At 49.8% G+C, this 16494-nt stretch overlaps 1 protein-coding gene across 1 annotated transcript in view; it reads right to left on the reverse strand.

The window, feature by feature from the left end:
* LOC119855826 (neuronal acetylcholine receptor subunit alpha-7-like) overlaps positions 1 to 16494 on the reverse strand; it is a 143777-nt gene that overhangs the window by 2589 nt on the left and 124694 nt on the right. The window contains 1 exon segment of the mRNA XM_038402610.2: positions 15968 to 16077. Within this exon segment, the coding sequence (XP_038258538.1) occupies positions 15968 to 16077 (110 nt within the window).

Raw genomic sequence — 16494 nt, forward strand, 5'->3', positions numbered from 1 at the left:
ATGGTCCCAATGCATTATTGGATAGCTGAATCATGTGGTGACAGCAAGAGTTAAGATTGCCTTAGCATTACATTAAAAGAGCCTTGTGGTGGGGTATTTACCCCACTCTGACATTAAAGGGGCTAACTAGAGCAAGGGAGCTCAATTAACGCACCTGGCTGCAGCTGGAGGGTTGCCAGTCCAAATTAAAGATGAATCCCAGCTGTGGGGAGGAGCTGAGTGGTTTGTATCAGGAGAGGAAGGCTGAGTGGAAAGAAGCTGCAGAGAGGGAAGAACTCAGCAGCAACTCTCTTGGTGGTAGAGGCAAAGAGAGCGGAGCAGCAGGAGCTGTCAGAGAAGTTTGTGATGTGGCTGGGCAGAGCTAGGGAACCCTGCAGGGTAGAAGACTCATGTGGGTCCCTGAGATAACAAGGGAAGAACCAGCTCAAGAGACTGAACCAGAGAGCAGAAGTAGGGTGTTTGGGAACAGTGCAGGGAGCTCTGACGTGAGGGACATGGTAGGATGTGAACACAGACCAGGGGAGGAATCCAACCTCCAGTGAGAAGACGTGAGCAGTGTTGCTCATTACAAGAACCCAGGAAGGCGCTAAGGAAAAAGACTATGGTAGGAAGGAGGCAGCTAGGTGGAGCATGCCTTATAGAAGGGTGTGAGGATCACTAGGCCCAGAGTCATGAGCCGGAGACCTGACGAGGACTTGGAATTATTATTTGGACTCTGTTATCGCAAAAGCAGTGGGAACAAATTGTGGCCGGGCTGGAAAGCCATGTGAGAAGAGGCTGACCACCGTGAGACCAGAATGGCCATCGGCAAGGAGTGCAAGACAGAGAGCTGCTACCCTGCGCCTTGCCAGGAGGGGGCACCCCAGAGGTGAGTGCACCCTTCCACAGGCCATTTTTCAGTTGCTTGTTACTTTCTCAGACTTCCCCTTTCAAAGTGAAATTTTCCCAAGCCAGGTCTCGTCCCACATATGACTTCTTTAGGGTAGTCTGAGCAAAAAGTTCAGTCAGTTTTGAGACCACAAGAAGTGAAGAAAATGTACTTTTCACATTACAAAGCAATTCTTGCGCCCTTTTGTTTGTAAACGTTCCAGGGTCTCTGTTAAGAGGAGAAAGCTGATGGTAGTGCCTTTCCATAGATTTCATGACTTGGTTATACCTGAAAGATTTGAGGTGATTGTTCTGATTCTGTTGTAGCAGGATTATGAGTCAGAGTGCTGAGAGTTTGTTTCGGAGCGGTAATTTTTCCACTATTGTTTAAATTTCAATAAATAAACTTAACTGAAAGTCATTTTCAATCTATTGCGAGGAGCTCAGCAAAACTGCAGAGCAGGCCTTTTAAAAAATGGTCAATCAGTTCAATGGTTCAAAGTCTGAACCTTTTTGCAGAGGGAATGGCTCAAACACACCTGTTGTTTCCTCATTCTTTGGTGTGTAAACTCCTCCTCTGGTCTAGCCTGCCTATGGAAGCCTATTGGACAAATGCTTCTTGTCAAGGCTATTGAGTGAGGTAATTGCATGAGGGTGCATCCTGCTTTTCCTTCTCTAGTTGACGTTTAGAGCTCTTCTCTGAACTCCTGGCAGGCTGGGATTCTGTGTGTTTGTATAGATTGCTAGGAAAGGAGAAGAGCAACAACAGGAAACTAAATTAACTTATGTATTTGTCAAATTGTGTGTGTGTGTGTGTGTGTGTTCAAGAATGAATTGACTTTTGCAGGTAACCTGTGAGCCACTCTTAAAAGATAAGAGCCTATTTGCATTTTTATTATAGCTGCAGACAACCAGTCCTCAAATGACAGACAACTTAACTCTCACAGCCCTACCTGAATTTACACAATTCTCAGGATATGAGAGGTTACAATATTTGTTACAATCGCATGAAATAGAAGTGTCAGAAGTCAGCAGTGATGTAGGTTTCCCCCTTTGTTTTATTTTAATAAGAGGAAAAGCTTATAAAGTTTATGGGTTTCTTGATCTGACTGCTCCCTCCCATGAAGCTGATGAATGGTAACCATGGACCCCAATCCTGGAAACACCTACACACAAGTCATCTTGTAGAACTCAGTGGGGTTACTCACACATCTAAGAGCATGTGTAACTTGGGGCTCATCCATTTAGACATTTCCGCAAAGAAACCCCTTAGAGTTGTGTTATCGTCTCCACTGCTATCACTTTCAAAGTGTTGCTAAGCCATTTGTCCAGTGAAAGGACTTTTGGACTGCATCAGTTGTTAGCCTTCCAGCTAATAATTGGAGACTTTAAAGTTGCCAATATTTACATTGACACTGATTTTACTAGGAACTGCTGAGTGATCAGCATATTTGAAATTCAGGTACTTATTTAGCGACCTAAATATGGACTTAGGTGATGAACTTTAGGTCCCCATTTGAAAATCTTGTCCCACCTTTGTAAGGATGTTTGCTGTCTTCTAGGGAGGCACTAAAGGTCCGTGGCTATTAAAGCTATCTTGTCAGACTTCAGTGTGGGTGGATTTGGAGACTGACTGGCCTCGCTTGCACAATGCTCAGTTCTGTGGCAATGCCACTCCAAGGCCATGTCTTCCCTGGAAAAACAGCTGGGTTCTTAACTCACATTAGTTAACCTGAGTTAACATCCTAGTGAGAAAAGAGTTCGTAGTTTTCACATTAGTTAGCAGGTTGAGTTAGTCTAACTCCACTGCTTCCTCAAGCACTCCTTCCCCTGCCCAAACGTGGAGAACTGCACAGAGCAGGTTCGGGTGTGTCTGTGATTAGCGAGTGGGTAGAAGGGGACAGGGCATGGATGGATCGCAGCAGCAGAGGAAGGGAGCAAGCTGCTTCTTCCATCCTCTACCTTGGTCTTCTGCTGGGTTGTAAAGACTTGAGGACTTGTCGGCTATCCAAAGGACTCTTGTCCTATGCTGCTGAAACCTGCAGAAAGGGGAATCCATATGATGCCATCTGTACTGAGCATGGAACTTCATGAAGGAAAGCACCTCTCTTTAAAAGACTGAAGCACTTTTATATATGAAAAAGTGCAAGTGACATTGAAAAAGAAATAGAAAGGACACAGTCTGTGGTTACATAAGCCTCATTTCTGAATGATGACGATGTCAGACTTTTATTAACCTGGATGTCCATCAACCCTACTAGTAAGAGAAGGAGGTAAGGCACTGGAGTGGGACGCAGGAAAGCTGGGTTCATAGAATCATAGAATCATAGAATATCAGGGTTGGAAGGGACCCCAGAAGGTCATCTAGTCCAACCCCCTGCTCAAAGCAGGACCAAGTCCCAGTTAAATCATCCCAGCTAGGGCTTTGTCAAGCCTGACCTTAAAAACCTCTAAGGAAGGAGATTCTACCACCTCCCTAGGTAACGCATTCCAGTGTTTCACCACCCTCTTAGTGAAAAAGTTTTTCCTAATATCCAATCTAAACCTCCCCCATTGCAACTTGAGACCATTACTCCTCGTTCTGTCATCTGCTACCATTGAGAACAGTCTAGAGCCATCCTCTTTGAAACCCCCTTTCAGGTAGTTGAAAGCAGCTATCAAATCCCCCCTCATTCTTCTCTTCTGCAGACTAAACAATCCCAGCTCCCTCAGCCTCTCCTCATAAGTCATGTGCTCTAGACCCCTAATCATTTTCGTTGCCCTTCGTTGTACTCTTTCCAATTTATCCACATCCTTCCTGTAGTGTGGGGCCCAAAACTGGACACAGTACTCCAGATGAGGCCTCACCAGTGTCGAATAGAGGGGAACGATCACGTCCCTCGATCTGCTCGCTATGCCCCTACTTATACAACCCAAAATGCCATTGGCCTTCTTGGCAACAAGGGCACACTGCTGACTCATATCCAGCTTCTCGTCCACTGTCACCCCTAGGTCCTTTTCCGCAGAACTGCTGCCGAGCCATTCGGTCCCTAGTCTGTAGCGGTGCATTGGATTCTTCCATCCTAAGTGCAGGACCCTGCATTTATCCTTATTGAACCTCATTAGATTTCTTTTGGCCCAATCCTCCAATTTGTCTAGGTCCTTCTGTATCCCATCCCTCCCCTCCAGCGTATCTACCACTCCTCCCAGTTTAGTATCATCCGCAAATTTGCTGAGAGTGCAATCCACACCATCCTCCAGATCATTTATGAAGATATTGAACAAAACGGGCCCCAGGACCGACCCCTGGGGCACTCCACTTGACACCGGCTGCCAACTAGACATGGAGCCATTGATCACTACCCGTTGAGCCCGACAATCTAGCCAGCTTTCTACCCACCTTATAGTGCATTCATCCAGCCCATACTTCCTTAACTTGCTGACAAGAATGCTGTGGGAGACCGTGTCAAAAGCTTTGCTAAAGTCAAGAAACAATACATCCACTGCTTTCCCTTCATCCACAGAACCAGTAATCTCATCATAAAAGGCGATTAGATTAGTCAGGCATGACCTTCCCTTGGTGAATCCATGCTGACTGTTCCTGATCACTTTCCTCTCCTCTAAGTGCTTCAGGATTGATTCTTTGAGGACCTGCTCCATGATTTTTCCAGGGACTGAGGTTAGGCTGACCGGCCTGTAGTTCCCAGGATCCTCCTTCTTCCCTTTTTTAAAGATGGGCACTACATTAGCCTTTTTCCAGTCATCCGGGACTTCCCCCGTTCGCCACGAGTTTTCAAAGATAATGGCCAAGGGCTCTGCAATCACAGCCGCCAATTCCTTCAGCACTCTCGGATGCAATTCGTCCGGCCCCATGGACTTGTGCACGTCCAGCTTTTCTAAATAGTCCCTAACCACCTCTATCTCTACAGAGGGCTGGCCATCTCTTCCCCATTTTGTGTTGCCCAGCACAGCAGTCTGGGAGCTGACCTTGTTAGTGAAAACAGAGGCAAAAAAAGCATTGAGTACATTAGCTTTTTCCACATCCTCTGTCACTAGCTTGCCTCCCTCATTCAGTAAGGGGCCCACACTTTCCTTGGCTTTCTTCTTGTTGCCAACATACCTGAAGAAACCCTTCTTGTTACTCTTGACATCTCTTGCTAGCTGCAGCTCCAGGTGCGATTTGGCCCTCCTGATATCTTTCCTACATGCCCGAGCAATATTTTTATACTCTTCCCTGGTCATATGTCCAAGCTTCCACTTCTTGTAAGCTTCTTTTTTATGTTTAAGATCCGCTAGGATTTCACCATTAAGCCAAGCTGGTCGCCTGCCATATTTACTATTCTTTCGACTCATCGGGATGGTTTGTCCCTGTAACCTCAACAGGGATTCCTTGAAATACAGCCAGCTCTCCTGGACTCCCTTCCCTTTCATGTTAGTCCCCCAGGGGATCCTGGCCATCTGTTCCCTGAGGGAGTCAAAGTCTGCTTTCCTGAAGTCCAGGGTCCGTATCCTGCTGCTTACCTTTCTTCCCTGCGTCAGGATCCTGAACTCAACCAACTCATGGTCACTGCCTCCCAGATTCCCATCCACTTTTGCTTCCCCCACTAATTCTACCCGGTTTGTGAGCAGCAGGTCAAGAAAAGCGCTCCCCCTAGTTGGCTCCCCTAGCACTTGCACCAGGAAATTGTCCCCTACGCTTTCCAAAAACTTCCTGGATTGTCTATGCACCGCTGTATTGCTCTCCCAGCAGATATCAGGAAAATTAAAGTCACCCATGAGAATCAGGGCATGCGATCTAGTAGCTTCCGTGAGTTGCCGGAAGAAAGCCTCATCCACCTCATCCCCCTGGTCCGGTGGTCTATAGCAGACTCCCACCATGACATCACTCTTGTTGCACACACTTCTAAACACTTCAGTTCCTGGCTGTGCCACAAATTTCCGGTGTGACCTTTGGCGATCACGTAATCTCTCTGTGCCTCAATTCTCCCTCTGAACAATGGGGACACCAACCCTTCCTTTCTCCTCCATGTGTCTGTCTTGTCTGTTTAGATCACAAGTTTTTTCCCAATGTGTTTGGGACCCCATTGTGCTAAGTGCTTGATGATCTTAGCTGAGACCTCTAGATGCTACTTGAATGCTACTACTAATAATGATAACTTTAAGGCCGCTAACTCCAAAGGGGAATAATCCCCAAGAGACAAGAAGAAAATGGTTGTCACTGAATCCATTTTGTGTCTTGCAATCAGGGTCGCCTCAGTCACCCCTCCACAGGGCCCTTCCAACCCACTTCTTCTAAAGGATATTTTAATCCTCTAACTGGAAACTTCCTTAGGGCTCAAACTATGCTAATTTCATGTATGGTTTTAAATAGCCAATTATTTCCTTCATACTCGCCAGGGAAGAAAACAACAACCTAGTGAAAAGGACAATCCCTCCTTCGTTTCACTGAACTGTTTCCTCTGACTAATTATTGACACTGACTTTAAAGAGCCACAAGACCAAATGAATGCCTTCAATTGCTAAAAATATTTCAACAAGGTCATTGAGAGAGAGTCACTCTTGAGCAATGTGAAATATGACATATTATACTGGGCTTCTAGTTTGAAGATGTTAATAGATCTTGGATAGGCTAAGAGACATCAGGTCAATACCTTTGTTCCGTGAAAACGATGCTTTTCCTTCAAGCCAAAGTGCTGACTGCGTGGAGAATCTGCATCTGTAACTTCTGCGACAGGGAAGCCTATTTGGGGGCATTTCTAGTGCATGAATAAATGCACCAGAAATGGGGGGGTGGCTCTTGTTTTTTTCAGTCTACTGCCATTAGCCTGAAAAAACACATTGAAATCCAGTAATTAATCCATTCTCACATCACTGTTAATTGGGATGACACCTGTGACAGTGTGGCAGGCTGTAAGCAGTCTCGGCATAAAAGTTCTAGGTTCTTGTGTACCCGTGTATGCTTTTTTTAACATCGCTGGCTTGCCCAAGGGCAATCTGCTGGCACAGCAGTCTGCTCCAGGCAACAGACTTTCCCAGCAGTGTAACAGACCATCCACACAGTAGGCTGCTGCTCTCAGTCAGAGTCCCACATAACTACTTGGGGCTAGATCCACAAAGGGATTTAGCCACCTTAACTGGCACTTTAAATCCTCAAACCCCATGCTCAGCTGCCACCTAACCCTGTAAGGCCCTAAATTCCCACCAGTCATGTCACTTAAGCACCTACGTTTCTGCCAGGGGGCATGTACAAAGCCACTTAAGTTCTGATGCCTGGTGCCTAGCTCATGCCTATGCCCTGCTGGAGTTCTCAAGCTAGGTGTTCCCCCACCTGTCTCCGGCAGGTTCTCAGAAGCTGCCTCTACCTGCTCCTCCGTTCTTTGCAAGGAAGTGCTGACCTGGCTTAGGTGCCCAGCTCCAGGAGCAGGGGCACAGTTGTGACTCCCGAGTGATGATAGGCACCTCCCTCCAGCCCCGCTCTCACTGAGGAATGGAGCATAGGCGCCTCTCGTCTCCTCGGCATTTCTTATTGGCTTCTGTGAATCCCATTCTTAGGTGTCCAACTCTCCCCACACATTGTATCTGGAGCCTGGATGCTGCCTAACTTAGGGCTTTGGATTGCCCTGGGTCGTGGAGCGCTAAGGTTAGGTGCTAGGCTCAGTTTTGTATGTTCTCTTTGTGGCTTTAGTCTGAGGTGGCTTCTCACCAAGAGCAGGAATGTTCCTGAGTCCTACAAACTCAGCCTCCCCTCACTGGTGCAGTTCCATCCCTAGCCCTCTTGCTGCCCAGTCAGTAGTGCAGGGCTTGCCTGTCACATCTGGGTAGTTGGGAACCCTGTCCCAGGTGATTAACCCTTGTAGCAGGAGTTACACAAGGGCTTTTGCATGTCAGATCAGTGGTCAGCTTTCAAAGATGCTAAGCACCCAACAGCCCCTGCTTTTTAATCACCTGAATACCAGCTGAGGAGCCTGACTTTAGGCTCCCACATTTGAAAATCTTGGCCTTGGCAAAAACCCTCGGTTCAGTGGCCATATAGCACCCTGCAGTCCAGTGGAAGAGAGAGAGCACCAGTTGTTCTAGGCTCTATTGCATGCTTGGTGCTTATAGAACCCACCACCTTATCAGGCTAGATTCAGTACTAACCCTCAGGCCCTCTCCTCTTCTGTCTCCTAATGAAACACACAGGAGTACTATGGATGGAGTGATCACTTTCAGGAGAGGATAGGAATTTGCACAATTGTGAAAGTTAATTATTGGCTCAGGAAAGCAGGGAGCTAGTGACATTACTGCAGCTAATTAAGCCATGTGTCTTTTGTGCTGCCCCTATGCAGGTCATTAGCCTGCCACTGGTTCACCAGCTGTCAAGGAGGTGACAGAAGACAAGAAGCAAAAGGTGGAAATAACCCCACAATGAACAGAGAGGAGTTAAAATATGCAGAATCCTCGATGCAGTGGGGAGGAAGATGAATGAGCAGTAGGGAATCCAATGAGATTCGCCTTGCAGAGAACAACAGTTTCAGGTAAGCAATTTCCTCTTCTCTGCAGAAAACCATCTTAATAGATTCACATTCTTACTGAGAAAAAAGGCTGCAGGGCTATCTCTGGAAGAAAAATGTAACACAGACTGCAACAGGCATGGAGAAAAAACAGGCCAGGAATCACAATGGCCAAAACTTTTGTATTTGTATGCAGAGAGTTAAACTCCTATTCATTCTCCTAGTAACATCCTCCTCAGGACAACTGCAGCACTCCTGCCTTTTCACTCTAGGTCTAGCCCTGTCCCTCCCACCCTATTTCTTATTACGTGGGTCTCCCTCTTTCCTGGCCTGGCACATATCCATTCAAATGATATTTTCTGCAATAGTCACGTAGGCTCTACTGCAAGGCAAATAATCATTACGGGCCTTAGTTTGCTAGGTGCTGTACATAGACAGAGACAGTGCCTGTCCTAAAGAACTTAGTCTAAATAGATAAAACAGAGAGGTGACATGACTTGCTCAAGGGCACACAGCAGAGCAGTGGCAGAGCTGGGAGCAGAACCCAGACTTGCCGGGTCTCCAGCTAGTGCCCAATCCACAAGCCAGTCTCTCACTTTATGAATAGCCGACCCAGGAACCTCAGTCACACACACCTTCCTAGTACACTGCTGGAAGGAAACAGATTCTTCATGCACTGCTCCAGCAGGGGGCGAGGAGCACTGCCTCCTTAGATGTGGGAGGAGGGGCTTGCTCCAGGTATCCTGAAAGCTCTGCCCTTAGCATATTCCTAGGCTGTCTTCAAATCAAAAGGGGTCTGTTACAGGGTTGGGACTCACCACCGCAGCGCCCCCTGCTGACTCGTCAGGGAATTAGCTCAGTCCAGTGTGGAGCGCCCTCCACTGGTGGTATCCCATCTGTCTCTCACCCTCTCTTGGCACCTGGACCCATGTTGCTCCCTTCTTGCGGCGTCCTCTTCAAGACGCTGCCCTCCGGCAGTGCCCCCTAGTCCTTGTTCACCCCCTTACAGGGGAGGGGGAGTGGTTATCAGCAGTCTTTCACTTTGCCCAGCCCCACCGGCCAACTACATCCCAAAGTCTAACCCCTTTTGCCAGGGGTCTGGTGCAGTCCACTATCGCAGCGTCAAACGGCTGGGTGTATGTGCACCCAGGGACCCTTTGGCGGCAGCCTTCCTGCCCTCTTTCTCTCCCCTTGTCCGCCTCTCTCTCTGGGTCGCTTCTCCTTCATCCCCTTTGCACTGGCCCGGCCCTTCCCTTCCCTCGGGGCCTGCAGCCTGGCAGATACCAGGCTGGAGTTCCTTCTGTTCCCCTCGCCTGCGCTGCGCTGCGCTGCGCTGTCCCTGGTGCTAGTCCTCTCACACAGGAGACAGACCTTCACCCTCTGAAGGCCTGGGAGAGACTCCTGCTCCCTTCCTGGGCAGCCTTTATATAGGGCTGAGCCTGGCCCTGATTGGCTATCTCTTACTCAGCCTCTGATTGGCTCCCTAGCAGGCCTTCTCTGATTGGCCACCCACCCGCACAGCCCCTCTGGCCTGCTGGGAGCCCCCTCTAGTATAGGAGTGGGGAAGCCACCCCACTACACACCCTCCCCCTTAAGAATACTCGGGGGGGGGGAGAAATTCCCTATCGCCCTTGTGCTCCTCGCAGCTGGGCCCTCAGGGAATCTCTTTGCTATCACAGGCTCTCCTCCAACTGGAGCAATCTGCTTCCCTCTTCCATGGTCTAGATCCCCACTGTAGACTGCTCCAGGCCTACGTGGGTTTCCTCCTCAGTTTGGGCCCCCCCCCATGGCCCTCCTGTCATTAGGTGGGTTCCCTGGTTAAGGTGGGGCCTCTCTGCCCCAGCCCCCTTCTCTCTGGGGCCTCGGGCTGCAGTACCCCTTTCTGTCGGCTAGTCCCAGACTGAGCCAGTTTTTCTGGCACTCCCTCTTTCTACCTCAGGGGGGCCATGTCTCCTTAATGTGGCCCCTGGTGTGGCAGGGGAAGCACTCATGGTGCCTTCCTGCTGCCCCAGCCCTAAGACTGCTTGTTTTCGGCCTAGTCCTTCATTAAGGGTTAACCCAGGCCATGTGAGCCTTATCAGGGCACTCCCTCTAAATCTTCTTCCCCTTATAGGATAGATGAACTCCGGCCACTGGGCCGCACTTCATCTATCTCCTTTGAGGTAAGAGAGGGGTCAGTGAACTATGCCATCACAAAAAAAAAAAAAAAGGGGGGGGGTGGTTAGAGACCCCTGGTAGGGGAGCCCGGACCCACCCTCCTTCACCGGGTTCCAACCCAGGGCCCTGTCATTGAGGGCGTGATCCACCCCTGGTCAGTGGGGAATCCTCCCGCAACATGCTGCCCTCAGAGTGGTGGCAGATACCACTCCCTTCCCTTTCCTGGGTCACTTCCTACCAGTTCTCCCGACATAGCACTCCCTGTGGCATCAGGGCCATAAGGTTCCTCAGTCCCTGGGGCTCCCCAGGGTTCCCACAGCTGCCAGTCTCTAGTCCCACTTCCTGGCCCATCAGCTCCCTCCTGTACAAGTTGCCACTGCTCCTGGGCTGGAGCCTCCGCTGGGTGTCCTCCTTCCTCAGCCGCGCACCCTGACTGAGCAGCTCTGTAGGCTTTTGTACTTGACTCTCTGTTGGAGCATGCCCAGCAGAGCCTCAGGGGGCATGGATTCTTCTGCCAGCAGGGAAGGGTTGACTGTCTCCTTCCCAGTGCTGGGCCTGTCCGCCTCGTCACACACCCTCCCCCTGAGAATGATGGTAGGGGTTTCCCCTGCCCTGTCCCCTTCCTCGTCCTTCTCTTCTCCCATCCAGGAGGGAAAGTCTGCATTTTTGTGGGCCTTACCTAGCCTGTGTAGTACTTGAAAGGAATAGGGCTGGAGGCACAAATACCACCTCATAATTCGGTCATTCATTTCTTTCATGCTGTTGATCCAGTGGAGTGGGGCGTGATCAGTCACTAAGAAGAAGTGGTTCCCCAGCAAGTAGTACCGCAGTGCGTTGACTGACCACTTAACTGCAAGGGCCTCTCACTCTATGGTAGAGTAGTGCGTCTCACGTGGAAAGAGCTTCCGACTGAGGTATAAAATGGGGTGGTCTTCCCCCTCTATCTCTTGCAACAGTACAGCTCCTATCCTTACTCCAGACACATCCGTCTGGAGAATGAAAGGCTTTGTAAAGTCAGGTTGGGTTAACACAGGCTCCCTGGTTAATTGTTCTTGGAGCGCGTGGAAGGAGTTCTCGCCTTCCTCCATCCATTGGATCTTCTAGGGCTGGGTTTTCTTTGTTAGGTCCATCAAGGGGGCAGCCAGTGTTGAGAAATTAGGGACAAACCGCTGATAATACCCCACCAACCCTAAGAATTGTTGTACCTGTTTTTTGGATTGACGGGTGGGGTAGTCCCTCAAAGCCCGTACCTTATCTACCATGGGGTGTAATTTCCCTTACCCTACCATATAGCCTAAATAAGTCACCTCCCGCTGTCCTAAATGGCATTTGGCCGGATTCGCCGTGAGGCCTGCATCACCCAGGGCTTGTAGTACCTTGGCTAGGTGCTGAATATGGTCTCACCAGTTGGAGCTATAAACGACAATATCATCAATGTATGCTGTGGCGTACGAACTGTGGGGGCTCAGTACCTAGTTTAGGAGCTGCTGGAAGGTAGCCGTGGCACCATGCAACCCGAAGAGCATCACTGTAAACTGAAAAAGGCCGAATGGCATAGGAAAGGCTTTGCTTGTGAGGTAGGAGTCAGAGGGATCTGCCAATACCCCTTGGTTAAATCCAGGGTGGAGATAAATTCTGCCTATCCTAGTCTCTCCAGTAACTCGTCCACCTGTGACATGGGGTAGGCGTCAAAGTGAGAGATGGCTACGGCCCGTGGTCTGGCCCCAGATGGATATTTCTCTTGACGCAACCTCTGTCGGTACGTCTCCGGACTGATGCCCGTCTGGTCTAGGATGGCAGCCTTAACCTTCTCATATTGCAGTGCCTCCTGTGGGTCTAGATTGTGGTAAGAGGCCTGCGCGGGTCCAGTTAAATACGGGGCGAGAATAGTGGCCCAGTGCTCGAGGGGCCACTGAGTGGCCATAGCTACCCGTTCAAAAGTTACTAAGAAGGCTTCAGGGTCATCTCCCAGCCCCAATCTTTATCAGCTGCACTGGTAGTCCCCCGCAGCCCTCCCCTGGCCCTCCTCCGGCTGGGTTGGGGGAAGGACTGGCTGCCGTTTTCAACAAGGTCGCCACCCGTTGAAAGAGTCCATCTTGACTCACTTGCTGCTGGGTGGCTAACTCCTGAACCAGCTGTTGCTGGGATTCTTGTTGCTTTGCTCCCTGCAGTTGCTGCTGCGCTGCCAGTTGCTGTAACAGCTGTGTCTGCTGTTGCTGCTGGTTTACCAGCAGCCATTTTTTGAGCCTGATCATCTCCATCTTGTACATGTGGCTCCTTCTAGCAGGCCCTGGTCATTGCCCACATTCTCCACCACTTGTGACAGGTTGGAACTCACCACCACAGCGCCTCCTGCTGACTTGTCAGGGAATTAGCTCAGTCCAGTGTGAAGCGCCCTCCACTGGTGGTGTCCTATCCGTCTCTCGCCCTCTCTTGGCGCCTGGACCCATGTTGCTCCCTTCTTGTGACGTCCTCTTCAAGATACTGCCCTCTGGCAGTGCCCCCTCGTCCTTGTTCACACCCTCATTTCACCCAGCCCCAGCAGCCAATCACACCCCAAAGTCTAACCCCTTTTGCCAGGGGTCTGGTACAGTCTACTATCACCACGTCCAAAGGCTGGGTGTATGTGCAAAGGGGAAGTGGGGGGGACCTAGGCTCGCCCTCTACTCTGGGTCCCGACCCAGGGACCCTTTGGCGGCAGCCTTCCTGCCCTCCTTCTCTCCCCTTGCCCGCCTCTCTCCCTGGGTCACTTCTCCTTCATCCCCTTTGCACCGGCCCAGCCCTTCCCTCGGGGCCTGCAGCTTGGCAGATACCACGCTGGAGTTCCTTCTGCTGCCCTGCCCTGCCCTGCCCTGCCCTGCATGCTAGTCCCCTCACACAGGAGACAGACCTTCACCCTCTGAAGGCCTGGGAGAGACTCCTGCTCCCTTCCTGGGCAGCCTTTATATATGGCTGAGCCTGGCCCTGATTAGCTATCTCTTACTCAGCCTCTGATTGGCTCCCTAGCAGGCCTTCTCTGATTGGCTGCCCACCCACACAGCCCCTCTGGCCTGCTGGAGCCCCCTCTAGTATAGAAATGGGGCAGCCACCCCTCTACAGGGTCTTTTAACACCCTTCTAATAACTGGGAAAAGGTCGGTCATCTCAGGGGGATGGGAGGGGGTTCAGATGGTTTGTTCATTTTTTCCATATCCCTTATAAGTAGTTGACTTTCCTGTAACTAGGTAGGGCCTTCATTGCAACCAGCACTGCTGTGTCAATGGGTGACTGCACTGGTGTGAGCACTGGAAGTGTCAGTGCTGCTAGAACAAGCCTAAATGCAGGTTGCCCTGAGATACTGGTGCAAGGTCAGCCCTGTGTCTATTGGAAGCTCTGCAGCAGAGGGGGTGGGTCCCAGCTCTGATTTACCCAGAACTTTCACGATGCTGAGAGTTCTGATTAGCTCTGGCTGGGGCTTCGTTGCTCCAAGGCCGATGCAGGGATAGAAGATTCCAACACAGCAATCTGCTGGAAGGAGAACCTCATTCTATGATGTCCTGCAGCCTCCAAATATTCCCTCTCTGCACTTTGGGTGTGGGACTCCCAGAGCTGAGTGACCAGAAGCCATGTCTGATCACTTCCACTGAGGGAAGAGTTCTCCATGAGTTGCCTGGTCCCCACAAAGATAATGCCTCAGTTGAGAGGCTGGTTTCATGCACCACTAGTTAAGGCTTATGATAAGGCTTGCTAAGTTATTAAAGCTTCACAGTGTGCCAACCATGCCAACACAGGAAATTTAGCTAACCAAAATAGGGTTTCCACTCTGGCTCCTCAGTGGCTAAAACTGCTGTAGCTTTGCTGGGTAGCTTCATCCCACACTTAGCAGAATGATCAGAGGGTGTCTTGATGGGACTGATGAGTGATTAGAACCCCTGGAGGGTCAGGAGGGTCCAGAGACTGGTGAGCACATTCAACAAGGCACCCATCCAAAGTTTTTATTAAGGCAGAATATGCAGGAGTCACACCTGGGCTGCTAGGGCCATGGTACAACTGCTCTCGGCACATGGATTCATGGGTGGGATGGTTATTTTTAAAGCTCTCTTAGAGCATTGTGACTGGATGATGATGATCATTCAGAATTCATTGGCTGTGCTTTCTGGAAGGTAAAACAATGATTTTAAATGTCATGAAAGTTGCACTAAGAAGTCATTACTAGCATGCCCAGCTACTGGATTTTTCATTGTTTGTTTTAAACTTGCATTAACACCCTGGAATATTTTTAGAGCATATGATGGATGGCCATCTTGGCCAATGCCAGGAGGAGGTTGCAAGGGACTGGTCTTAAGACTGTGACATGCCTGCAGGCTTAAATCCTTCATATAGCCACAAAACAAACCCAGGAAACCAGCCATACAATCACCAAGCCCTGACCTGCTCTAGCAGTGGGGGCGGGGAAGAGGTAGCTCAGGCTTCCGCATCCATTCAGTGCAGAGAGGCATCACCAGAGACGTCACAATGCTGATGAGCTCATCTCTCCAGCATGCTGTGTCAGGACTACCCTCAATCCCAAGCTGCGGCAGGGAGAGCGTTCCTCAACTGCGCCAGGGCAGTTCTCACGCTACGCACAACATGGGGCCTGCCTCCGCAGCTCAGACCAGGATTTAGGCTCCCAGCTACTAAAGAAGCTCTCCCGATGAAGACTGGCTGAGTTGAACCTGAGGCATTGGGTTGGTCCAGGACAGATCTCCCAGCAGGTGAGTCTAGGAGTGTCCTGAATGTACTTAGATGGTGTCAATGGAAGTGGCTTTTCTGGTTGTAGGTCTCCTCTGCTCTCTCACCCTATTGGGTGAGTGGGGGTGGGCTGAGAGAAATATGATCATGGTCGAGCTGGGCTCACTCCAACTGCCGTGTCCGAATAAGAGAGTAATGGGGGTTCCAGTTGGTAAGCTGGCCCAGTTCATACCGTGCCAGAAACCAACGGGAAAATTCAGGAGGCAGATCCAGGTTCAGATTCGGAACCTCTGCACTGCCACTTGCTGTGTGCTCTGTGCTGACTGAAATGGGGCTCCTGGAGAGTAAACACCTCAAAAAAAGGATCCGTGGTGGCTGAGACATGTTTGTGTTTTGTGCTTTGAAAATCATAAAGCTTTTCTGTGCCAGTGTGTAAGAGACCAGTATGGGTCCTTGGGGCTGGCAATAGCAAAGTGGGCACCATTAAGAAGAGCAAGATTGGTTTGCCAGGCTGTTTGACTTTCCCATGTTATCAGAACAGTAAATGGTACGAACTCCAACGGGAAGCCTAATAACCAGGGTGCCTTTTTGCCTTTTGTGGGGGGGTTTTCTACGTGAGACGGCCAGCGTGGCGATATCACACCTGTTTTGTTCAATCACAATTATTTAGCTGATTACAACAAGTTGTGGTCCCATCAGTTCAATATCAAGAAGAATCATTTATTTCCTGTTACTGAATATGTCCATGTGGAAGCCACTTACCCAGTGGGGCATTTTTCCCGCTTGTGGATCATGATGATGAAACTGAAGAACCAGGACCGTTACCACCACCGAGACACCAACAATGACCATGATACTAGCGAAATATTGAGCTGCAATTAAAAAATAACAAAGGAGAGGTGGGTTTGATTAGAAATGACAGGGTGAAATCTGCAGTCCTGATTGTGGTCCTGTGCTGCCCCCCGTGTGAGAGAGTGAGCTTCCCCTCCAGACTGAAAAACACTGTCAAGCCCCTGCAAAGAAATGCCAGGCATGGCCTAAGTTAGCAACTCATCGTCAGAAAAAGGGGCCCTCTGAATGCAGGCATTCCTGCACCCCCGTCTAATTAAATTGTAATGGCACTTATGCAAAGGACAAGGGCTATACATTTCTAGAATTCTATCAAATACAGTATGTCTTTGCATAAGAAAACTATATTAAGGGCTAGATTTGCAACAAGCCCTGAAACGAGGCAGCATGTAGTTGCACTGCTACAGGAGCAGGGGCCAGGTTGTGCCTGAGATGTCATC

This window comes from Dermochelys coriacea, chromosome 5 (genome assembly GCF_009764565.3).
Source record: "Dermochelys coriacea isolate rDerCor1 chromosome 5, rDerCor1.pri.v4, whole genome shotgun sequence".
Classification (NCBI taxonomy): domain Eukaryota; kingdom Metazoa; phylum Chordata; order Testudines; family Dermochelyidae; genus Dermochelys; species Dermochelys coriacea.